The sequence below is a fragment of the Bacillus rossius genome, chromosome 8 (assembly GCF_032445375.1).
Source record: "Bacillus rossius redtenbacheri isolate Brsri chromosome 8, Brsri_v3, whole genome shotgun sequence".
Classification (NCBI taxonomy): domain Eukaryota; kingdom Metazoa; phylum Arthropoda; class Insecta; order Phasmatodea; family Bacillidae; genus Bacillus; species Bacillus rossius.
In genome coordinates, this window is record NC_086336.1 from 10,883,926 (window position 1) to 10,910,467 (window position 26,542).

The 26,542-nt window shown below is 46.3% G+C and overlaps 1 protein-coding gene across 1 annotated transcript; it reads right to left on the reverse strand.

The window, feature by feature from the left end:
* Positions 1-3,949: 3,949 nt before the first annotated feature.
* LOC134535259 (spidroin-1-like) lies at positions 3,950-25,743 on the reverse strand. Its single transcript, XM_063374330.1, has 15 exons — positions 25,705-25,743; positions 23,640-23,791; positions 23,154-23,429; positions 22,760-23,041; positions 22,383-22,651; positions 21,986-22,133; positions 21,719-21,829; positions 21,023-21,133; positions 20,494-20,723; positions 19,766-19,969; positions 19,395-19,542; positions 19,128-19,238; positions 18,050-18,323; positions 10,750-11,004; positions 3,950-4,027 (listed from the first exon to the last, which is right to left on the reverse strand). The coding sequence occupies exons 1-15, from the start codon at positions 25,741-25,743 to the stop codon at positions 3,950-3,952; spliced, it is 2,688 nt and encodes an 895-aa protein (XP_063230400.1).
* Between the last annotated feature and the right edge of the window lie 799 nt (positions 25,744-26,542).

Here is a 26,542-nt window from a genome sequence, read left to right on the forward strand (position 1 = left end):
ACGTGCACACGGGAAAGGGAAATGTGTTGTACGGAAGTTACAATACCAGACAATGGCAGAGGATTGTTCCGGGTTGGACGTCGGAGGGTCGTTACCACAACGCCGAAATACCACAACGCCGAACGTACAATAACGCCGAATACCATAACGCCAAATAATGCCAAATTGACCGCAAGGCCGACAGCTAAAAAAAACTGCTGTGTACCACAACGCCGAAATACAGTAACGCCGAAAAATGTTGCTGCGGGGAACGTGGGCCACAGGAGCAAAATGAAAAAAAAAAAAAAAAAAAAACTTAATGAATTTGTGTGCTAACCTTACCTAACCTAACATTACCTTTGTGGCAGTCCTGCAATGGCATTTTTCGGCGTTAATGTTTTTCGGCGTTGTGGTACAGAGCAGTTTTATAGCTGTCGGCGTTGTTGTCTGTTTCGCATTCGGCGTTATGGTTTTCGGCGTTATTGTACGTTCGGCGTTGTGGTGCGTCCCCGACGTCGGACAGCCGGACAGTCGGGACAGCCGGACAGCCGGACAGGCGGACAGGCGGACAGCCGGACAGGCGGACAGGCGGACAGCCGGACAGGCGGACAGGCGGACAAGCGGACAGCCGGACAGCCGGACACTGACCTGCGGCGGGAGCCGGGGCCACGGGCGAACAGGCTCCCGGGAGACAGGCGCGCTGCTGGCCGGGACGGAGGGCCCCGGAGGCGCGCACGTGGTCGCGAGCTGCTGCGGCGCGCCAAGTCCTCGCCTCGCGACTGGCGGCCCGGCGGCCATGCGCGCCCAGAGGGAGAGTGGGGGGAGACACGGCCAACTAGCGTGTGGCGCGCGCCGACCGAGGCTGCTGCTCGATAACCCCTCTCCCTCTTCTTCCTCCTCCTTCCTCCTCCTTCCTCCTCCTTCGGTTTCCACCACCCCTTCCTGTTCCCAGCCGCCAACCCCTTCGACCAGCCGCACCCCTTACAACTCTTCTCGACTCTATAATGTGTCTTCCAGAAGAAGATGTCACCCGGGCTCCCGGGAGAAAGAAAAAGACTCACCGAACCAACCACGTAATCATTTTCTAATATATTTGGAACCACTATTTTTTTTCTCGTGAATTTATTTATTTTTTTCACCCCACACAAAGAAAAAAAACGTTTAAGACAAACAAATATATTGGTTTTTATATGACGAAACTAATATTTACTTGATTTAACAAAAAAAAAAAAAGTTTAAAGAGTTGAAAAAAGAAAATTTGTCACGCCGATAAAATCTTTCCTACAGCAAAATATTTGGTTCAATCAAAACCCGAACATATTTATTTGTATGGCCATACGCAAACAAACATTTAACTGAGGCAAACAAACTTTCCTTTATAGTGCAGCCTCAACTCAACTTGCCTATAAAAATTAATTCGAGCCGTTTTAAGTGCGCTCATTGGACGATTGAAAGGTTACATCCTCTGACGGGACAAGCCGGGACTACAATAGGCCATCGCCTACGCCCGTACAACACCCGTCCGTCAGTTAGGCCTATGTGACCTGCAGCCAATAGATGGCCAGAAAAAAATTTTAATCAGTCCGTCCATATTTTTTTTTAAAAAATTCGTAGGTTTGACGGTTAGGCGAAATTATAACCTCCAAAAGTCATAACGATTTTTGAGCGTCAAATATTATTCGATATATTAAAATATTTTGCAATACCTATATTTAATATTTTAGCTACTTCCATAATTATTTTTAACTTACTTTTGAACATATTTTAACTTTTTTTACAAAAAAAAATCGTCCCAATCACAGAAATGTTATCACATTTTAAATCTGTAAATGTTTGAAGTATTTACACCCGAGACATTTTCTCTAAAATCTAGATTTTCTCAACAGTTGGCAGCGTTCAAAATGAATAGGTATAGGGTTATATAGGCTACCTATATTATGATGGACGAGCGGAGTGTTTTTTAAGGGGGTGCCTACCATTTCAGGTCCAGATTGTATATTTACAGTAATTGAATTTCTTTCAGAAAAAAAAATTAATTTTACCTGGCATTTCAAAATTCTCAAATTTGTTACGATTTTGACAGCCAAGAAACATGAAATGAGTTTTTGTGATAGAAATGCAAACCATATCATGAAGTAGCCAGTGGCATTGCAGTTAAACCAAAAAAGTTTAAGTTCTGCAATAAATTAAATTCTCCTTATTTGTACAACCCAAACACGTTAAAAATGCAACTTTGGCAGCTAATTATGCAAAACGTATGCGCCGTATATATTTTTCATTTCGTAAAAGTTACACAATTGAAAAAGTCTACACGTTGATCAGTGATTAATATGAATACAAAATCATGACCTGAAATGCGAGGCACCCCCTTAATGGCTCGGCGGCTGACGGACGAACAGATGACGGACGGACGGGACGGACTATTGTAATTCCGACCTGTGTTGATGAGGCGGGATGATTGGTGCGACTTTCTCCTGTAAGCGCAAGGCTGAGAACTGGTGTGCAGTCTACTCATTGCATTTTAGGACAACTGAGAGACAGAGCATTAACCAAAACGCTATACAGCGGGGAGATTAAGATGAATGTGTAATGCAAGACCCTTGGCTGTTTTCAAGAATCTGTACCAGTCGTTTTATGTTTCAGCCATTGTCACTCTCATGAAAATAAAGTTTAAAAACGGATTACGGAAACAGAACTACCCACCCACCCTCAGCGCATTCTTAAATGTTTTTCGTAAACAGACACCACTCGGACATCTTGAGCAGGTAACCAATCACGTGCATTCTTCTGAAACTCTGCACAGTGGTTGTTTGCCCGGATATACGGGGCCTCAAACTGGAGTCACGCAGTATCTATGTCGTATTAAATGTATGGCCACGCCCTGGTTTAAGGCTTTCAGAGCATGACAGACGTTAGAGTAAGAAGGACTAAGTGACGGTTTTCGCTAGGTCGGGCGGAAAGGGTATCCACACATAAGAAAGAAACACATAGCTAACTTAGAACAGTCATTACTTAGAATTCTTGAAAACGTCCTCATAGCTTAGTAAGTATACCGACTGCCATAATGAAGAACATCATAACTTAGAATCATGTAGCCTAATTTAGAAACACTTAACACTGAACCACACAACTTAGAATCATCAAAACTAAAAAACACTCAACTGAGAACTGTCATAACTTAGAAACAAGCAACTTAAAAAAACATAAAACCATCATACATTAGAAAAAAAATAATAAATAGAATTATAATAACTCAGAAACACACAACGCCGAAATACATGAGAACATGACTTAGAATCGTCTTAACTTATAAACACGCAACTTAGAACACACATAACTTAGAAAATTCTATATTGTGTGTTTCTAAGTTGAGTGTACAACCAGGCGTAAAGGAGGGAGAGAAGACGGTGAAGAAATATCTTCAACCCGGGCCTTCATTAGTCTGTGAGAGATTATTTATTCCCCCCTCCCCTTTTTTTTATTTTTTGAACGCCAGAGCTCCTTATCTCAAGAGAGGAGTAACCCCGCCCCCTTTCCCCTCAGGACCAGGCCACTAGAGCCAACCCAACCACGCATCTGCATATGCCGTGGTGAAATATAGCCTGGTTCGGTCAGAACGACTTTTTTTTTTTACCTCCCAGCGATATCCCGACAAGGGAAAGAGCTAGATATATGTACGACCTTTTTTTTTTTTTAACCCACGTCAGTTTTATTTTATTCCTGCTGGGGTAAAGTGGGTAGGAGAGGGAGAGGCGAGAAGAAGATAGAACTAGGTAAAAAAAAAAAAAAAAACTGATGGTCCCGAGGAGCAACAGGATTGAGAGTTCCAGGACGGAAACCTGGTGGGGGGAGGGAGGTTGCTTCAAGGCCGAGGTGACATTTACGTCGCGCCGCTCCCAGCTCGCTGACCGCCCGGGTGTTGCGTTACGCCCCGCAGCTGCGGCCGTCTCCGCCCGCCTGGAAGGGCCAATCACAGCTCACCTGTGCACACCGGGCACATCCCGCTTGTTTTGGTGACCTCTGGGATGGTCTCCACGACCCTCTGTGCCTGCGGGAGAAATTACACACCTGTTCCATCGGCTACCGCTTTGTGACACCTTATCAACCGAGATGTTTTGAATTCGATACTTCTTTCGTTGAAGGGTTATTAATCGCTAGGGACACCTGTATTTCGCGATTTCATTTCATGTCACGGTATTTCACAAAACACTGTAGCTTTTTCTGAGAGTCGTGGCAAATTGTGAGGGTGCAGCAGTACGGTGACCACATTCTCATTGGCCCCGTCAAGAGCGGGACGACACCTCTCACCGACCTCAGCCAATAACCACAGGAGAAAAGCTAAAGTATTTTGTGAAATACCTTGACACGAAATGTATTCGCGAAATACAGGTGTCCCTATTAATTGCATCAAGAGTCATCCAGCCATAGGGCGTGTCGCAAGCTGTGTTTGCCAGCACAGCAGACTTACTCAGTCAGTCAGTAAGTAGTTTTAATTGCATGGGAAGCAGCTACAGCTGTAGGCCTACTGCCTTGCCTGCCCGTCACTCTTGACGCAAGCGTCTTCAGCTGAATTTACCATTTAGCCTGCTTGCAGTTGCTTCTGTAGATTGCACAGGCCTACAAAACTCGCCGTTGCGCTGCTTAACCACGCGATTCAATAATGCGAAAGTGAAACTGTATAATGATTGTGATGATAACATAACTCTGAGAGCTGGAGAAATGTGCAAACGAGCCAATTAAAAGCTTTGCGGACTTCGGCGGGCTAAATTTTACATTCCCATGCATCACAGACACACATTGTAGGTAATTTACATGTTATTTCGATGTAGATGACAAGTACATATTCATCAGTTTTGAAAATTTCCCCCCAAGAATGATTTAAATAAATCATTTTAAAGAATTGGTTTAAAATGGAAAGTTGATCATTTCATTTTAATCGCATTTATTTTCTATAATAGCTTTTTCTGTAAATTTGAACACGATATCTTAGTTCAATAAATAATTTTATAAACAGGTAGACCTATTTACTAAATATAATATAATGGGTATAAATAGTCGCAAAAGTGACATTAATAGAGAATACTTGTGCAAAATTTTACACTCTATTTCAATACCATAAAGAATAACATTTATTTTTCTATAATGACGTGTAGTAATGATACATTTTTATGGAGTAATATTTCAATAAATTCTAGAAAAAAAACTCATAACAAATTAAAAAACCAAACTACGGTGATTTCCTTATTGTAAAAGAACGTTTGATTTATTAGTGGAGAACGGTTTTAGTACTCATAGTTTTTTTGGTAATCAAGTGAATAGAAGGTGTGTTTTCGGTGGCTTTTCTGGCTTAGTAGCCATTCTCATGCCAAGCGATTATATTAGAACAGAGTCGGTTTTATTATACTTAACACACAATATTTACCACGATTAAATGTGTGCTTAACGGTACGGGGGAAATTCACACATTCACGAAGTACAGAAGTCTTGGCTACCGTAATTTAGGGCCGTCCCTTTTTAAATGCATAATTGTTATAAACAAAATTAAACATTTTTACTTAAATAATTCAAATATACTTAGGTATATGAAATAAGCATTTTATTAACAATAAGCATTCGATTATTAGCCATTTTTATTTATTTTAAATCATAACTATTTATCTTAAAAAATAGATTTTAGGAATAAAATTGTGTTTTTTCTTAAACTTGTAAAACATCAGCAAAGAATATGAGGTCGCTCGAGGATTAAAATATTTAGGCTCGAACTACAGAAGGTTAAGTAGTACCTAAAGTCTAGTTATAAGTAACAAAGGCTCGAGAAAAATTATACTCACAATTTGTAGGAACACGATGACTACATTTCAAATCGTCTGGAAATAAGTATTATTAAAGATATAAATAGTTTATAAATTTCCACAGGGCTACAAAAACTGAACACAAATCTTAATTATTTATTATTTGTTAGGTAATACAAAACTGGAGAGAGAAAATAAATAATCAATTTGATAAATACATGATTTAAATCTTGCTACAAACCCGAAATGAAAATAATTTACAATGAAATCATTTAAAGTTATTTTGGGTTCACTTCATATAAACAACTCAGTACTTCCACAGGAAATACTTCTGGTAACTAGTATAGTTAAAAAGTACCGCTTTTTTTTGTACTAAAAGTAAAATCGCATTTGTTTATTTTAAAACGAATTTGCATCATGAGTATGTAAAAAGACTTTTACATGTCTGTATGTAAAAACACACTAACATAGGCCGAGGTGTTTATCTGTTTGACATCAGCTGATTTAAACTTTATCTAGGTGGGTAATTGAATTGCCCCATGACTAAAAGTGCAAAACTGCAATAGCGTATCTCAAATAAATTGTAGGTATTAAATTAAGCCACTAGCCTGCAATTCGACTCGTTGAGCTCAAATATGCCCTGTTTCATCAATCAGGGATTCATTATCTCGTCACTCGCCCTGTCCCCGCACGACCAAAGCCAAAGACTGGCATGATTATTTATCTAATCGCTTGTTATCCATAGGTTTATATTCGTCAGCACACACGAAAAGCATTTGAAGTACGATATTATTTTAAAACATGTGTCCATGATTCACACGGGCAGAAAAATATATTCAACATACCAATTTTCCTTGTAGGAATCACTATAAGAAACTGATATCTATATAAATGTGAAGTTAAATTTACTAAAGTTTTGCTATTTTGATATGATATAATCGTAATTTTATAAATAATGGAATAATATCTATAAAGTATGTCCACTTGAGTAATACATCAACGAGTCAGTTAAGTTGGAAACATATCACTTAATTTGTTCATGATTTATGTTTTAACTACTGTAGTTTCTTTTTGGGTGATTCGGAATTAAAATACAGCTTATTATTGCAGTCTCCTTTTAAATGATTCTTTGAGCTTTTGCCAGAACGTAAAGTAAAAAAAATAAATCTTGCTGTCGATTTCACAGTTAAAGGCATGTCAGCTTGTCATCATAAACTCTACAGCCAACTTAAATTATGGTCACCGGTTAACTCCATTCCTTTCCAAGACAACTATAAACTACACTTCCTAAATATATGTAGGCTACGTCTGGAATCTTAGCTTCTGTGATTTGAATTCGGCTCGGAATTCTGCGCACGTGCATGGTCCGAGTATGCGGTTGACGCGAAAGCACAGCTAGATTTCATTCATTCATTCATTCATTCATTGAACCATTCACTGGAGCGCTCGGGTGGACTCTCTGGGAAGGCGCTCCGGCCGGGAGAGAGTGTTTGCTTGTTTATCGGCGCGCCGGAGCAGATCTCCGACGGTCCTATAAAGCCCGCGGGTCATTACAAGCCCCGTGTTTCTCCCGCCGCAGCGCGCTCGTCTGCCAAGCACCACGGCTGCTTCGAGGAGCCAGCTGGGCAGCCCGGTTCACACGAGCGTCTCCCTCAAGCACGGCGGATATACAGTAGGGGAAGCCTTCTTTTCACAGACGAGAGAACCAAACGCCCGATCGTTTGAGACCGGAAAAATTCGTGAATTCATTTCGCGATAGGCTAAAAAACAAATAGTTATACCTCAGTGCTGCCTCTGTTATTGGCTCGCAACTCACCTGGATTACCCTGGGCCAATGAGAAACACCCAACCAAAGCTTTATCGAATCACAGGCTGCTACGTTGGGACGTCTCACACGACAGCAGCCAATGAGTGGGTGGCATTTGACCGAGTGTACGTAGAACTATGGAGTTCATCCTACAGGTCATTGAACCCACGAATTTTTCCGGTTCCTACCGATCGTTAGAGACCGGAAAAATTTGCGCTTTCGATTACCTCTAGGATGGACTCCACAACCCTCTACACACTCAGGCAAATGCCACCTGCTCATTGGCTATTGACTAGTGACACCTGTCAACTGATGGGACGCTTGCGATTCGATACTCTTCTGGTTGAAGGTTTTCCATTGGCTCAAAGTCCTTCAGATAAACTGTAAGCCAATCGCAGACGCAATATAAAGGTACAGTTGTTTGGATTCTAACATATCGTGAAATGAATACGCGAATTTTTCCGGTCTCTACCGATCGTGAATCTTCGGTTTTTTTTGGTTCATTGTAACTCATGATAACTAATGGTCAATTAGGTTAGGTTAGCTACATTATAAATACTTTAAAACATTGTGGACGGTTGATTTGGTTAGGATTTCTACATTAAAGATAGGGACTGTGAAATCATGTAAACGGTTTCCTACCATGATCTTCGGGGAACTTCGGGGAACTTCGGGTGTGGCTCTCTCGTCTCTGAAATGAAGGCTTTCCCATACAGTAGGCGTGCTTGCCTCTGTGTGTTCTAACCCGACCCGACCGTTAGAAAACAACACGGATAACACGGTACAATTATGGGAAAACGCTGTCAATTATCTCGAGAAATTCTTTTTTGAAACTACAAAAAAAAAATGTTCAGCACATTTAGAATTTTTTTTCTGTGTCTCATTTGACAATTTCCGTTTATGTTTTCATGTAGTTGATTAAGATATTTAAACTTTCCGCACGGTTAGAAATAAGAGTGAAGTTACAGACTTTTATCAACGGAGGATTTAACTCCTACAAAATACGCCGTATCTCCACTTGCAAGTTGTGTGTTTCGTTCTAAACAATGATAAAGACACGTGCAGACAAATTAAGAGTGTCCTTGCTGTAGACTTTACCAGTTTTTTAATGTTTTGTTGACATTCCAAAAATATATATATATTTTTTAGAGTCATGTTCAAAGTAGGAAAACTGAAGAGTCCTTAAATTTTCGAAGATCCCTGCATAATTTGTAACAAGCATTCTTCTTAAATTGAAGGTGAAAAGTTTTAAATATTTGATATGTAATAAATAATAAAATATTTACTTATAAAAAACTACTTAATATTAACATGTACAGAAACATATGTAGCTTTAGAAGTTGTGTAAAAAATCTCGTACGTTTAACTAGGCTACACGTGTGTAGACCACTAAGTATACTGCTGTCTGTTTTCAGTTCTCATTGGCTAGCGATTGTTTTACAAGCCTGTTTGGAGAGCTCATTTCCATTAGATAGAGCTGAAAACACTCACAGTTTGTCATCGTCTAAAGAGAGGTTGGTCTCAGTTTTCCTACTGATCCCTGATTGGCTGCGCAAGAAGACATAGAATGGATTCATATTCCTTGCACTGCAGTAGTGGGGATGAATGTCACTACTCCAGTAAGTTAAACGAACAGTGGTTTTTTGATTGAATAAGCATCGATGAAGTGAGCGTTGGACACTCCAGTGAAAGGTTTTTATGAAATAACTTTAGCGAATGTCGGCACTAATTGAGAGCTTGTGAAGAATCATTGTTTTTAACATCTACAGAACCTTGAAACCGCATGACACTTTCTCAAGATCCAATCAACATTAAGGAATACATTTATACACTAAAACTCATTGTTTCTTATTAAATTAAAATAGCAACACCAAAAAAGAACATAAAAATGACACAAACGTTCAAATAACTTCATTTATCGTGTTAAAGCTAATTTAAAAATCATTGTTTCATATTAAGTATATTCACATGGCATTACCATAAAAGAACATAAAAAGAAAGTCTGAAGTTTGCAAATAATTTAATTTCTCATGTTTTACCTCAGATCGCAATATTCTCAGTTTAGAGGAAAACACTGTTTCACCCACACAGTTCACTTCTTACTGGTGACCAAAGTGAAACGGTTATATTCATGGCAAGATCAATTCCAGATGTTTTACAAGAGGGAATAGTGGCGGACGATTATCTAAGTTGAAGGGTTTTCTATGGGTGATCCCGATTCATCCCTATCATTACACTCATCGTCTGTAACAACGATAGTGTTAACAACACGTAAAGTCAAACACCACTAATTTGTCCCTATATCCACCCTAAAAAAAAAATAATTTAGAGGGGATCTCTTTGATAAATAGTTTTCAAAATGTTTTCTCGTAAGACCACAGGTGAAAAGTCTAAGTTGTATACTTAATTTCTGTGATGTATATAAAATAGCTAAATATGGCGTTTCTGAACAAGCAAGCAGTGCAGATAGTCTTTCAAATTATGATAAACGTATAAGTATTTCAACTCCACGCGCAGAAGCTTGGGCCGCAGGTTCTACCTTCCCTTGTGAATCCCACAGATTTGCGACCCTTGATTTCGACTAGTTCGAACCTGCACAGAAAAAAAAAATTATGGAAAACAGTTCCCTAGAAATAGTTTGTCATACTACAAGAAAGATATTGTAAATTTGTATGGTTATTCTTACGTATATGAAATACATTTTTTTAAGATAATACTGTGAATTTCTTACGAACATTGGAGCATTATTTTATATTTTATTTTTGTTTCATTCAAGCATAATTTTTTAAACCATGATATATAGGTATAATCGAATATTCAACAATTTGACTTTATTTTGTTTTATCGTGCTTATTAATGTGCGCAGTTAATACTAGAAAGCTATTCAGGAATATTTTTACAAAAAACTTTAACTACTTATTGGAGGTGCTGGGACAGCACAAAGCATAAATGCCAGTCCAAGAATCTGAACCCAGCAGTAATAGGAACATTATTTTAGCAGTGACACGGTTGTTTTCATGTAAATGTACAAAAATTCAAATGTCTCTAATTTTACATGAATAGGCCTATATCCATTCCATTTTCAAATAATAATAATAATAATAATGACATCAGTGTAGAGTGTTCATTGCCTTGGACGGTTGAAACCGCGCGTCGTGAAATAAAAACTACTCGTTGTCCTGCAGTGCAGTCCCCGCTGTGGAAGGTGTCACCTCCCGCTAATTGCGGCTCTCGCCTGGCCTCGTAAAGCCCTTGGAGGGGCCGAGGGAGAGGTTTAGGGCCTGCGATCGTTACCTCTCGACCGCGGAGATTCATGGCGTCGCGACGCACGGCGTCCCCACGAGGGGCTTCAGGCGTCTCCTGGCCCAGTTCCTGACGCCGTCGGGACGACTCCTCGTGACCGGCTCGCGAGCCACACGCGCCACTCTTCATGGGATGTCACAGCTCTACACAGCTCTACAACTCACTAGTGACCGGAAAAATTCGCAATTTCAATGACCTGTAGGATAGACTCCATGATCCTCTATCCCCGCGGGAAAATTACACCAGCTTATTAGCTACTGACTCACGACACATGTTAACTGGGACGCTCGTGATTCGATACTTCTTTTGTTGAAAGTTTTTAATTGGCCGAGTGTCATTCAGATAAACTGTGGCCCAATCACTGATGCAGTAAAAAGGCAAACGTATTTTGATTATAGCTAGAGACCGGAAAAATTAGCGGATTCATTTCGCGATACGCTAAAATTCAAATACATATACCTTAAAGCTGCTTTGTTAATGGTTCACTGTTCATCTGGACGACTATGGGCCAATGGGAAATGCTCAACCAAACAAGTATCGTATCACAAGGAAACTAGCTGAGACTACTCACAAGTCAGCAGCCAATGAACAGGAGTTATTTTCCCGAGTATACTGTGGAATGTGTAGTCAATCCTGAAGGTCATCGAAACCGCGAATTTTTCCAGTCCCTTATTATAGCCTATCACGAAATTAATCTGCGAATTTTTCAGGTCTCTACTCACTGCGCTTCCACAGCACAGAAAAAAAAATTACCAAACAAAATCAAACGGCACATTCACAGCGCATGACCCCAACCTGAGCGCTCGCACACCTACCACAGAAAATTTTAGATTTTCTTGTTTTATCAATGGAGCTCTACTAATGACTACCATACTTTTTGCTTTTACGTGTTTTTTTTCTCAACTAGTCTTTATTTTCAAGACTTTATGAGTGACTGGCACTTGATATGGGCTAATTCCTCTGTCTTGCTGTGTCATGTGGTATTGATGGTTTTTTTTATAGTTATTGTATCCTGGACCTTAGACTGTTTAATCTATAATTAATTAATTAATTAAATTAACTCTGTACTGCCTGGTATCAAACCTTGGACAGGAGTAAACGAATCAATAATAATAATTTTAACAAGTAGTGAATTATTTAATAATTTTGGAATTTTTAGCTAAATGATTACAGAATTTCAAAATGGTGGCCAATCAATTTTCAAGATGATGGGTGCCCTGGTAATAAATTATTTGTGCACTGTATCGGGTGAAAATGAAACTAGTATGACGACAGCGGCCTCTGATTGAGACAGTATGTACCTACTATGTGACACTAGCACTCCTGGCATCGATTACTGAAAACAATCTGGCGACAGTGTTTTCTAGTAAGTGATGTGTGTTAGCTAGTTCATCTAGTAGCAAATATTTAAATTCAAAAGAATGCGGTTCTGTCTTGAACAAGTGGTACTATTATTCCTTCGAATTCAAAAAAAAAAAATATTACAAGTCCGAATGTAAGGTTATTTTTATATACCTTATTTAATTCTTAGTCTGGTAAATTTATCGATGTCCGTGCGGTGAAAGGCGTATGTTTTCCAACCCAGAGGTCAGGGCTGTCATGGTTCGAATTAGGTACAGGTCTTCAAATCTATTAAATAAATTAAACTTAACATGTCGATAAGGACCATAATTTCACTGGTAGATAGTGGAACATCGACCATATGTGATGAGATAGAGTGATAATATAGAGTGATGTTGCGTTCTCAAGGAGTAAACAGCAAAACAAAGAAGACGGTATCCAAGTTGGCGGCTCCCAGCAGTACAGGAAGAACAACATGGTGAACGTGACATAGTCCAAAATGGTGGCCTCCAGCAGACAAAAATAAGATGGTTGACATGACGTTAGACTCGAAAAAAGTGGTTGTGATTTCAGTTCGAACATGGCGGACGTGACATTAGAACTCAAGATGGCGGATGTAACATTTAAATCCAAGATGGCGGCCACAACGAAAATTGAAACATTCTAGTATCCAAGATGGCGAATGTGACGAAAAGTGCAACATTAGTGAGTTGGTGCACGATTTCAAGATGGCGGAAAGTTCTAGAATTCAAAATGGCGGAATATTCTAGAATCCAAGATGTTGGAAAAACCAAGATGACCGCCGGGGTCAAGGTCAATGACATCCAAGATGGCTGGTTTGACGTCATAATCTAAGATGGCAGTCGGCACCACAGGAACCACACCCTGAACCCTTTAGCAGGGAATACCAATATGTACTACTATAAAAATGTTAAACAAATACGATGTGAGTGCTACCCATGCAGCACGCAATTGCATCTTGTTAGTAAAGACAATATTATTGCGCAGATAAATTTCATCCCAGACTAAACTCATTGCCTATACCTACATGTCTCTTTACAGTGTTTATACTTGGCTTAGGGTTGTCAAGAGCGTGTCAAGGGCACGGCAGTCCAATCATCAACGTGAAGAAGATGTATATGTGCTTCAAGTCTACTTTGCTCCCCAATAAATCTACGAAGTAATTGTGGCTTTATTTGTTAACCTTGCTCGATCAAACAAGTAAACAAAATCCAAAACCTTACTTTTGTTTGGACTCAAAAAGAGGCCATGTTCGGGTAACACAGGCAAGTAAAAGATTGCTAACATCACCGCTAAGCAATCTAATAAATGCATATCTAGACTTTTCAAAGTTAGTATTTATGTTTGTAATGAGTAAACGCTGGTTTCATTTTAATAGTTAAAATAATTTACTATTTCCAAAAAAAAATCAATGTATTGGTTGCAAAATATCTGCGTGTGCTGTGAGTGTATCACAAAAAAAATTGTTATATGAAACTAAAAATAAGTCCTAAACAATGTACGCATTTAACGCGCCCACAATACTACATTTTTTTTTGTAAATGGATTCGATATAGTGATTTAAAATTATAGATATTTGTAAATTTGTGCATCCCACGAGTACACAACTAACTTTATCGCTACGGAATAGTGTTCGCAGTTTGTGTTGCCCTAGTAGGTACCTCTAATAGTTAAAGTTAATGTAAACAGTTTCCTGAATAGCTTTTCAGTTTTTTTACTGTTCACATATTAAGCATGATAAGAAAATAAAGCCTATTCGTTGAATATTATACTATTATTTCCATGATTTAAAAAATTATGTCTTAATGAAACATCAATTAAAATTTTTGTTAAATACCCAATTTTGGTAATAATACCTACTCAGTATTATCTTGAAAATCGTAACTCATATATACAAAAATAACCATAGCCATAGGTTATACAAAACTACATTACTTTTCTTGTAATATTACTAACTATATCTTGGCAAATGTTTTCCAAAGGAATCTTTTTTGAAAGTACAGAAAATTTTTATTTCGTGCAGGTAGGTATGGTGGGTAGGCACTGATGGTTGGTTAACAACGGTTCATGTCTAGGATTGGTCTGGCTGCGCACTGCCCTCTACGTTGGCTCTGTAGAGCATTGCGGTGTCAATATTAAGACCCTCAGTTCCCATTTAGTATTGGGGACAAAACGACACAGGGGGTAGCCATGCGTTCGCTCAATAGCAAGAATCCTTTACAATTAGGTATGTGTATTTTTGGCAACACATGGTACTTTTGTTGGATTACCAGCTATAACCTTATTATAACCAAATAACACATACGATTTTATGAGTAAAACTAGCCTACCACACTGAAAGAAATTTTTGTATATTTTACAAGGAAAATCCTTGGAAACCCTGTTGCCAAGGATATTACTTGTAAAACTACAAGGCAGAGCTTTGTACCGTGTGCGATTTTGCAAGGCTCTGCCTTGTAGTTTTGCAAGAAATATCCTTGGCAACAGGGTTTCCAAGAATTTCTCTTGTAAAAGTACAAAATTTTTTTTAGAGTGCATTAGCGATAAAAGTTCTTCCTTGGATACTCAGACGCTGTATTTACTCGTTGTCTGAAAAAAAAATTGTAGTTATAGTCTCTGAGATTCTAAATATACAAATTTGATAAAAATTTACAAAAAAATTGGTTGTCTGTAAAGTCGGTTTTCGGACGATAGTTAAACGTGACAACGTCATAACAAAACATTGATGAAATGATTGCATACTTTTATGAATAAAATTGAATCATTTTTATTGAATTATCACTCTTTTGTATGGATACAAAGATGGAGTGAAATGAAATCTACAATTTAATCGATAAATTTATTTTATTTGCACTCATTAATTCAAATACCTATGTTTATTACTTTAACGAAGAGATTATTTACTATAACTTTTACACATGTTTGCTATTTAACTTCTTCCAATCTGTGTTATATTGTTATGGATAGGACGATGATAGGAAAAATTTTAATTGATGTTTCATTAAGACATAAAAGTTATAGTTAAAATATTCATAATTAATTACTCAAAATTATGACTACCTAATAAAAAATTCCGTTTTGATAACCTATTTCACTAACCGAGTTTATTTCGATTCACTTTTTGTTGGCAGCTGTTACCTACAGTTCCGAAATAAACTGCAAATGCCTTCTTCACAATACTGGTATAAGAATACAGCAGTTTAATAGTCGATTGCATTCTCTTTTTTATGTGCAATGCACAGTTAAAATTATATTTTTATATATATTAATAACCAACTTTTGTAAATTAGCCAAATTTGTATATTATAATAAATAACTCCAATTTTTTTTTTTTTAAATCGAGGCCAATATATATTTGAATCCTATAATGAACAAAGAACCTGTAATCGTGTGGTATATAGTTTTGTCGTATTTATTAATCTAAGAATATCATTTGAAAATGAATAAGAAAATGGTTGTTTAAATAAAAAATATTAAGACCCTAGTATTTTTTGGGTTCATGAAGAAATTGATTGTTTATTTTTTATGAATGTCATGAAAATATAGTTGTACGAAAAATGCTACATACAACATTGAATTCAAAATTGTATCGCAAGTGATCTCCTGCGCTCGATTAAAGTTTTGATTAAATCATAAATTGGCTTGTTTTATGTTCTAATAAACATAAAACATTTAAAAAAATTGGTTGTCTGTAAAGTCAGTTTACGGACAATGGCTAACGTGACAACGTTATATCAAAACATTGATGAAATGATTGCATACATTTATGAATAAAATTGAATCACTTTTATTGAATTATCACTATTTTGTATGGATACAAAGAAGGAGTGAAATGAAAACTACAATTTAATTGACAAGGTTACTTTCATTTGCACTCATTAATTCAAATGGTATGTTTATTACTTTAAAGAAGAAATTATTTTAACTATAAGTTTTATACATGTTTGCTATTTAACTTCTTCCAATATGTGTTATTATGTTAAGGATAGGACGATGATAGGAAAAGTGGGAAACGAATGGGAGTGTTTCAAGTTTAATGTGCCTCGAAAAAGTCAAACCGATGGTTGTTCCAATCGAGTGGAAGAGAGATAGATGCGGCGCAAGCGTACAATGAGCGTAACGGGACACAGCGTAACAGGAAAGTGTGTGTTACGGGACATTTTTTCGTGCGTGCAGCCTACGTTCATCGATTTATTAGACGTTGTCACGTCAAAAGAAATATCGTCTTATACATGTTTAAGTATTGCCAAAACAATAATCCGGATACGTTTGCATTTATTTTTTAGTCGAGTAATGACGTCTTCATAGGGTAACTAAAAATGAGTAGGTTACGTAAGTTGGAGAATACCAAAAGGTCGTGGCACGGAAACTCTACGATGGCGTAGGGGTAAATTGGGAAATGGGGTGGGAAAAAGTGAGGAATTTAGAATAATATTTTACAGTCAGATAACTGTAAAACTCTTTGTGTCGTAAAATCACCTTGAACTTGCATTTTGTAGCCTACTTATTGTTAAAATATAGGTATCGTTCAAGTGAACTATTGACTATTGAAGTGAAACTTCTTTACAGCATTTGGTTAAGAAGAGGTGATTACGTCATCAAATGGTCACGAAGAATGGTAACGGAAATTGTAGTTAACGAAACTTGTAAGCAACAGAAAGAGAGTGTTGTAACATAATCGCTACTTGATGCCATATTTGTTCCACTTGCAATTCTAAGACGACACAAGGCATTTTCCCTATTGATTAGTCTCTTAACCTAACCAGAAACTGAATTTCCAGGTGTAGAGTAAACTTACATCACACAACTTACGTATAACCTGGAATTAATTGTAATTTTACCGTACTAGCATTAAAAAGAAATTCGGATTTGGCCCGCAAATGTTTGTACTACACCTATGACGTTATTTGCCGTAAAGGCATATGTCAGTAGCACAGCACTGCCCGCAGCGCTGCTGCTGAGCTGACTATGAACCACATTAAAAAAAACGTTTGATTTCACCAACGGCTATTGAATATGTCGGAACTAAACATTATTAATACTCTGCTAAGTTTCACTTGTAATGTTCGTGGAGGCTTTGTACTCCACAATTTTTATTTTGACATAATTTGAAACAAAAAAAGTTATTGTCGAACGAGGATGTCTCAAGAGACCCGTTCAAGAATTTAATTTTAAACTGTAAGTATTTATTTAGTTTTCAATCAAATAACATAAAATATTACAGAGAAAAATACAAAAATAGTAGCCTATTGTAAATATATTTATTAAATATTCGAGAGTTAAATGATAAAAAAAAAAGACCACAAATAGTAGGTTGAATTATAAATATATATTTTTCGATTAATCTAGGACTTTTGTGTGAATAATTTTTGACGTGATAACGTCTTATAAATCAATGAACGCCAGCTGCACGCACGAAAAAACATGACTTATTGTCACGTTCCACCTGAGCCGAGCGTGCAAGCGAGAGCGTGGAACAAGCGATAGTAAGGCACAATCGGCCTTAAGCGTTCGGCTTGTGACGCATGTATCTCTCTTCCACACACGTTATCACGTAAAATTATCGTCCGTAAACCGACTTTACAGACAACCCCCCCCTTTTTTGTACTGCCGCAAAACCCTATGTCGGCGCGAGGGTAACAGCGGGGGAAACGGCCTCTTGGCGTGCGTCTAGCGTCCAGCCATTTCCCCCGCCGCGAGGCGCGCGTGTAGCCGGCGGCCGGCGGCCCGCTGCAGAGCCATTAGCACCGGCCCGCTAACACGACAGATGGTGGGCCGCTGCGTGCACTCGGGCCTCAGGACCTACCGCAACCCGGCCGCCGCCTGCCCGCTTGCCTGCCCGCTTGCCTGCCCGCTTGCCTGCCCCGCCTGCCTGCCCCGCTTGCCTGCCCGCTTGCCTGCCACACTTGCCTGCCCGCTTGCCAGCCCGCTTGCCTGCCCGCTTGCCTGCCCCGCCTGCCTGCCCCGCTTGCCTGCCCGCTTGCCTGCCACACTTGCCTGCCCGCTTGCCTGCCCGCTTGCCTGCCACGCTTGCCTGCCCGCTTGCCTGCCCGCTTGCCTGCCACACTTGCGTGCACCGCCTGCCAGCCCCGCTTGCGTGCCCCGCCTGCCAGCCCCGCTTGCGTGCCCCGCCTGCCTGCCCCGCTTGCGTGCCCCGCCTGCCAGCCCCGCTTGCGTGCCCCGCTTGCCTGCCCCGCTTGCGTGCCCCGTCTGCCTGCCCCGCCTGCCAGCCCCGCTTGCGTGCCCCGCCTGCCTGCCCGCCGCCTGCCCCGCCTGCCTGCCCCGCTTGCGTGCCCCACCTGCCAGCCCCGCTTGCGTGCCCCGCTTGCCTGCCCCGCTTGCGTGCCCCGTCTGCCTGCCCCGCCTGCCTGCCCCGCTTGCGTGCCCTGCCTGCCAGCCCCGCTTGCGTGCCCCGCTTGCGTGCCCCGCTTGCGTGCCCCGCTTGCCTGCCCCGCTTGCGTGCCCCGTCTGCCTGCCCCGCCTGCCAGCCCCGCTTGCGTGCCCCGCCTGCCTGCCCGCCGCCTGCCCCGCCTGCCTGCCCCGCTTGCGTGCCCCACCTGCCAGCCCCGCTTGCGTGCCCCGCCTGCCAGCCCCGCTTGCGTGCCCCGCCTGCCTGCCCCGCTTGCGTGCCCCGCCTGCCAGCCCCGCTTGCGTGCCCCGCTTGCGTGCCCCGCTTGCCTGCCCCGCTTGCGTGCCCCGTCTGCCTGCCCCGCCTGCCAGCCCCGCCTGCCAGCCCCGCTTGCGTGCCCCGCCTGCCTGCCCGCCGCCTGCCCCGCCTGCCTGCCCCGCTTGCGTGCCCCACCTGCCAGCCCCGCTTGCGTGCCCCGCCTGCCTGCCCCGCTTGCGTGCCCCGCCTGCCAGCCCCGCTTGCGTGCCCCGCTTGCCTGCCCCGCTTGCGTGCCCCGTCTGCCTGCCCCGCCTGCCAGCCCCGCTTGCGTGCCCCGCCTGCCTGCCCGCCGCCTGCCCCGCCTGCCAGCCCCGCTTGCGTGCCCCGCCTGCCTGCCCGCCGCCTGCCCCGCCTGCCTGCCCCGCTTGCGTGCCCCGCCTGCCAGCCCCGCTTGCGTGCCCCGCCTGCCTGCCCGCCGCCTGCCCCGCCTGCCTGCCCCGCTTGCGTGCCCCGCCTGCCAGCCCCGCTTGCGTGCCCCGCCTGCCTGCCCGCAGCCTGCCCCGCCTGCCTGCCCCGCTTGTCTGCCCCGCTTGCTTTCCCCGCCTGCCGGCCCCACATGCATGCCCCGCCTGCCTGCCCACTTGCCTGCCCTCTTGCATGCCCCGCCTGCCAGCCCCGCTTGCGTGCCCCGCCTGCCTGCCCGCCGCCTGCCCCGCCTGCCTGCCCCGCTTGCGTGCCCCACCTGCCAGCCCCGCTTGCGTGCCCCGCCTGCCTGCCCCGCTTGCGTGCCCCGCCTGCCAGCCCCGCTTGCGTGCCCCGCTTGCCTGCCCCGCCTGCCTGCCCCGCTTGCGTGCCCCGCCTGCCAGCCCCGCTTGCGTGCCCCGCCTGCCAGCCCCGCTTGCGTGCCCCGCTTGCCTGCCCAGCCTGCCTGCCCCGCTTGCTTGCCCCGCCTGCCGGCCCCGCTTGCATGCCCCGCTTGCGTGCCCCGCTTGCCTGCCCCGCCTGCCTGCCCCGCTTGCATGCCCCGCTTGCTTGCCCCGGTTGCGTGCCCCGCCTGCCTGCCCCGCTTGCCTGCCCCGCCTGCCTGCCCCGCTTGCGTGCCCCGCTTGCTTGCCCCGCCTGCCGGCCCCGCTTGCATGACCCGCCTGCCTGCCCCGCTTGCCAGCCCCGCTTGCGTGCCCCGCCTGCCAGCCCCGCTTGCGTGCCCCGCTTGCCTGCCCCGCCTGCCTGCCCCGCTTGCGTGCCCCGCTTGCGTGCCCCGCTTGCCTGCCCCGCCTGCCTGCCCCGCCTGCCTGCCCCGCTTGCGTGCCCCGCTTGCTTGCCCCGCCTGCCGACCCCGCTTGCATGCCCCGCCTGCCTGCCCCGTTTGCCAGCCCCGCTTGCGTGCCCCGCCTGCCAGCCCCGCTTGCGTGCCCCGCTTGCCTGCCCCGCTTGCGTGCCCCGCTTGCGTGCCCCGCTTGCCTGCCCCGCCTGCCTGCCCCGCTAGCGTGCCCCGCTTGCTTGCCCCGCCTGCCGACCCCGCTTGCATGCCCCGCCTGCCTGCCCCGTTTGCCAGCCCCGCTTGCGTGCCCCGCCTGCCAGCCCCGCTTGCGTGCCCCGCTTGCCTGCCCCGCCTGCCTGCCCCGCTTGCGTGCCCCGCTTGCCTGCCCCGCCTGCCTGCCCCGCTAGCGTGCCCCGCTTGCTTGCCCCGCTTGCGTGCCCCGCCTGCCTGCCCCGCTTGCCTGCCCCGCCTGCCAGCCCCGCTTTCGTGCCCCGCTTGCCTGCCCCGCCTGCCTGCCCCGCTTGCTTGCCCCGCCTGCCGGCCCCGCTTGCTTGCCCCGCTTGCGTGCCCCGCTTGCCTGCCCCGCCTGCCTGCCCCGCTTGCTTGCCCCGCCTGCCGGCCCCGCTTGCATGCCCCGCCTGCCAGCCCACTTGCCTGCCCGCTTGCGTGCCCCGCCTGCCAGCCCCGCTTGCGTGCCCCGCCTGCCAGCCCCGCTTGCGTGCCCCGCCTGCCTGACCGCCGCCTGCCCCGCCTGCCTGCCCCGCTTGCGTGCCCCACCTGCCAGCCCCGCTTGCGTGCCCCACTTGCCAGCCCCGCTTGCGTGCCCCGCCTGCCTGCCCCACTTGCGTGCCCCGCCTGCCTGCCCCGCTTGCGTGCCCCGCCTGCCAGCCCCGCTTGAGTGCCCCGCTTGCCTGCCCCGCTTGCGTGCCCCGTCTGCCTGCCCCGCCTGCCAGCCCGACTTGCGTGCCCCGCCTGCCTGCCCGCCGCCTGCCCCGCCTGCCTGCCCCGCTTGCGTGCCCCACCTGCCAGCCCCGCTTGCGTGCCCCGCTTGCCTGCCCCGCTTGCGTGCCCCGTCTGCCTGCCCCGCCTGCCTGCCCCGCTTGCGTGCCCTGCCTGCCAGCCCCGCTTGCGTGCCCCGCTTGCGTGCCCCGCTTGCGTGCCCCGCTTGCCTGCCCCGCTTGCGTGCCCCGTCTGCCTGCCCCGCCTGCCAGCCCCGCTTGCGTGCCCCGCCTGCCTGCCCGCCGCCTGCCCCGCCTGCCTGCCCCGCTTGCGTGCCCCACCTGCCAGCCCCGCTTGCGTGCCCCGCCTGCCAGCCCCGCTTGCGTGCCCCGCCTGCCTGCCCCGCTTGCGTGCCCCGCCTGCCAGCCCCACTTGCGTGCCCCGCTTGCGTGCCCCGCTTGCCTGCCCCGCTTGCGTGCCCCGTCTGCCTGCCCCGCCTGCCAGCCCCGCCTGCCAGCCCCGCTTGCGTGCCCCGCCTGCCTGCCCGCCGCCTGCCCCGCCTGCCTGCCCCGCTTGCGTGCCCCACCTGCCAGCCCCGCTTGCGTGCCCCGCCTGCCTGCCCCGCTTGCGTGCCCCGCCTGCCAGCCCCGATTGCGTGCCCCGCTTGCCTGCCCCGCTTGCGTGCCCCGTCTGCCTGCCCCGCCTGCCAGCCCCGCTTGCGTGCCCCGCCTGCCTGCCCGCCGCCTGCCCCGCCTGCCAGCCCCGCTTGCGTGCCCCGCCTGCCTGCCCGCCGCCTGCCCCGCCTGCCTGCCCCGCTTGCGTGCCCCGCCTGCCAGCCCCGCTTGCGTGCCCCGCCTGCCTGCCCGCCGCCTGCCCCGCCTGCCTGCCCCGCTTGCGTGCCCCGCCTGCCAGCCCCGCTTGCGTGCCCCGCCTGCCTGCCCGCAGCCTGCCCCGCCTGCCTGCCCCGCTTGTCTGCCCCGCTTGCTTTCCCCGCCTGCCGGCCCCACATGCATGCCCCGCCTGCCTGCCCACTTGCCTGCCCTCTTGCATGCCCCGCCTGCCAGCCCCGCTTGCGTGCCCCGCCTGCCTGCCCGCCGCCTGCCCCGCCTGCCTGCCCCGCTTGCGTGCCCCACCTGCCAGCCCCGCTTGCGAGCCCCACCTGCCAGCCCCGCTTGCGTGCCCCGCCTGCCTGCCCCGCTTGCGTGCCCCGCCTGCCAGCCCCGCTTGCGTGCCCCGCTTGCCTGCCCCGCCTGCCTGCCCCGCTTGCGTGCCCCGCCTGCCAGCCCCGCTTGCGTGCCCCGCCTGCCAGCCCCGCTTGAGTGCCCCGCTTGCCTGCCCAGCCTGCCTGCCCCGCTTGCTTGCCCCGCCTGCCGGCCCCGCTTGCATGCCCCGCTTGCGTGCCCCGCTTGCCTGCCCCGCCTGCCTGCCCCGCTTGCATGCCCCGCTTGCTTGCCCCGGTTGCGTGCCCCGCCTGCCTGCCCCGCTTGCCTGCCCCGCCTGCCTGCCCCGCTTGCGTGCCCCGCTTGCTTGCCCCGCCTGCCGGCCCCGCTTGCATGACCCGCCTGCCTGCCCCGCTTGCCAGCCCCGCTTGCGTGCCCCGCCTGCCAGCCCCGCTTGCGTGCCCCGCTTGCCTGCCCCGCCTGCCTGCCCCGCTTGCGTGCCCCGCTTGCGTGCCCCGCTTGCCTGCCCCGCCTGCCTGCCCCGCCTGCCTGCCCCGCTTGCGTGCCCCGCTTGCTTGCCCCGCCTGCCGACCCCGCTTGCATGCCCCGCCTGCCTGCCCCGTTTGCCAGCCCCGCTTGCGTGCCCCGCCTGCCAGCCCCGCTTGCGTGCCCCGCTTGCCTGCCCCGCTTGCGTGCCACGCTTGCGTGCCCCGCTTGCCTGCCCCGCCTGCCTGCCCCGCTAGCGTGCCCCGCTTGCTTGCCCCGCCTGCCGACCCCGCTTGCATGCCCCGCCTGCCTGCCCCGTTTGCCAGCCCCGCTTGCGTGCCCCGCCTGCCAGCCCCGCTTGCGTGCCCCGCTTGCCTGCCCCGCCTGCCTGCCCCGCTTGCGTGCCCCGCTTGCCTGCCCCGCCTGCCTGCCCCGCTAGCGTGCCCCGCTTGCTTGCCCCGCTTGCGTGCCCCGCCTGCCTGCCCCGCTTGCCTGCCCCGCCTGCCAGTCCCGCTTGCGTGCCCCGCTTGCCTGCCCCGCCTGCCTGCCCCGCTTGCTTGCCCCGCCTGCCGGCCCCGCTTGCTTGCCCCGCCTGCCGGCCCCGCTTGCTTGCCCCGCGTGCGTGCCCCGCTTGCCTGCCCCGCCTGCCTGCCCCGCTTGCTTGCCCCGCCTGCCGGCCCCGCTTGCATGCCCCGCCTGCCTGCCCACTTGCCTGCCCGCTTGCGTGCCCCGCCTGCCAGCCCCGCTTGCGTGCCCCGCCTGCCAGCCCCGCTTGCGTGCCCCGCCTGCCTGACCGCCGCCTGCCCCGCCTGCCTGCCCCGCTTGCGTGCCCCACCTGCCAGCCCCGCTTGCGTGCCCCACTTGCCAGCCCCGCTTGCGTGCCCCGCCTGCCTGCCCCACTTGCGTGCCCCGCCTGCCAGCCCCGCTTGCGTGCCCCGCTTGCCTGCCCCGCCTGCCTGCCCCGCCTGCCTGCCCCGCCTGCCTGCCTTGCCTGCCTGCCCCGCCTGCCTGCCCGCTTGCCTGCCCCGCCGCCTGCGCCGCCGCCTGCCCCGCCGCCTGCCCGCCGTCCGAGACATTCACCAACGATCCGCGCACCTATCAGATAGTTACTCGTCTATTTCGATGTTGACAACAGACTAGAAGGTTCAAATGATAGAAGAAAAAAAAGGGGGTTGTCTGTACTGTCCATTTACGGACGGTAATTTTACGTGATATCGTCATAAGGAAGCATTGATGAAAAATTGCATCTTACTTTTTAATTTTCAAATGTTATTTACAGATTTTGCAAATTTAATTTTAATAATTTGTTGAAATATAAACACGAACAATTAGTTAGAAAGACCGCCTTAACCTGTTTGATATTATAGAAGAATTTCTCGCACTGTGCGGTTGGCCGGTTCTTGCACGCTCGGCTCGGGCGGAACATGACAATTTGTCGTGCGTGGAGCCGGCGTTCATCGATTTATAAGACGTTATCACTTAAAAAATAAAATTTTCTGTACCTTCACAAAAGATTCCTACGGAAACCAGCCCCAATACAAAATATTTTACAACTTTGTACAACACATGGCTAAGGTTATCGCCAGGGCCCCCACAAGGGCGGGGCTGGATGGACCCCTGGGTCCAAGGCTTGGGACCAGCCCTGATTATTTTTGAATGTTTAACTATTATAATTTTTACAAACTAAAAAAAAAAAACATATTGAATATTTTATACATGAAGCTTAGTTTGGACTTATAAAATAGTAACATAATTATACCCTTTATTTTCAGGTTGAATAACATTCCAAAAAGAGGTTAGGTAAGAAATAACCTTACTATTTTAATGTAGTAGCACGTGACTGTAAAATTGCCCCCCCCCCCCCCTTTTCCGCCAACGATACAGTGTTTAAGGGGGGGGGGGGGTGACGTCTCCGATCCGGGGTATAAGGCCTGTAATCGAGTAATCGAATGTGGGGGCCATGGTTATCGACTCACTACTTTATACAGCATTTGATGTTTCATTAAAGCATAATTTTAGCTTAAAACGTGGAAAAGGTAATAAAATATTAAATTATAATATTTTATTTCGTTATATTATGCTTATTATTAATGTGCACAGTCAATACTGGAAAGCTGTTCAGGAAACTGTTTGAAAACATCTATAATTTTACATAAATATTTCTTTTCCATTTACAAAAAAATTACAGGGTGGTAAAAATGTTTCTTTAATGGTAGATTAGATAGAAGATCAGAAAAGTTAAACTCTATTGAATTATTTATATCAATATTTTTACTCTGGAATTTATTAATATGTTTTAAGTTTTACTATACGTAATTAATTATACTTATTTTATTTCTTGGTCCATTTTTCTGTCAAACAAATAACCTAAATTTAGGTTAAAATATTTCATGTAAGCAGGTAAACAAAAAAAATGTTGGCAGTACTTATGTACGCACGTTAGAATTTATACTTATTTGAAGAAATAAAAACCGAACATAATTTTAATGCAAATATTTAATTGAATATATAAAATTTATAATAAAATTACTGGTCAAATATTGTACATAAATACGGTTGGTAAAGTAAAACTGAATCAAAATAAAATATCAAATAAATACCCAGTAATTATTATTAATATAAACAGGGTAAATATTAATGATGTATTACGTAAAATAAATTAGATAAAATGTAATTAGTAATCGAAATTCAATAAAAACGATGAATGTTATTCTTATTTATTATATAAATTATTTTTAAAATAATGATTTAATATTTATAATAGAAATAAATTATACCTACATGCGGGAAATAAAATCACTTATATATAAATACACATAAAAAAATTTATGAACACAATTTCTATCAGTAATATTTACAGTCAAAAATCTCCGAAACCTTTTAAGATAGTAAAGGTTATCGGCAATACCTTGCTAACATTTTGGAGTTTGTAATTTCATCCTTCCGTCTGTTTGTCGATAGTTATAGATTGGGATGCTTTCGACAGACGGTCGGTCGAAATAGGATACCTCGTTCTTGCTCGGTCGTGACGGTGCGATGGCCGCCATATTAAATGTAATGTAATTCTCAAAAGTTTCTTTTGATGGGTGATAGTAATGAGTATAGAGACCTGTAAAATTCGCCGATTCATTTCGCGATAGGATAGAGTCCAAATACTTTTGACATTATTTTGCTTCAGTGATTGGGTCACAGTTTATCTGAAGGACTCTGGGCCAATGAAAAATCTTTAACAGAAGAATTAGCGAATCACGATCATTCCAGTCAACAGGTGTTACAAGTCGGTAACCAATCAGCAGATGTAATTTGCACGAGTGCGTAGAGGATCATGGAGTCTATCCTTTAGGGATTTGAAATCGCGAATTTTACAGGTCTCTAGTAATGAGGTCACAAATTATGGACGTTCACCATTACATGGAACTGTCAGAAGCAGTGAAACCGATACTGACAATGAAGTAAGAACAAAATACAGAAAACAAACAAAAATCATCAAAGACCCAAAAAACAAAACAAATTTGAACATTATTTTTTTTACGGCTGCGATCTCTCAGGGGAAAAAAAAATCAAAAGACCGTATGTATAAATAAAGACAGTCTTACAAACATTCCCCACTGTAAAAAGCAAGATGGTAAAAAAATGAAACCAACCGTAGACAAAAAAAATAATTCTGAACTGCTTATTTGAAAACTGGCTAAGATAATGATGCAGGCAGAGATAATTAGGTACGTAAGAATTTAAGAGCACGAAAAACAACACCAAGAATTGAGACCCCATTGCTTGGGCGATTGGGATAATTGTACTCCTCGTAATCAGGGAGCACACGAGAAAAAAATTAACAACCATGAACCT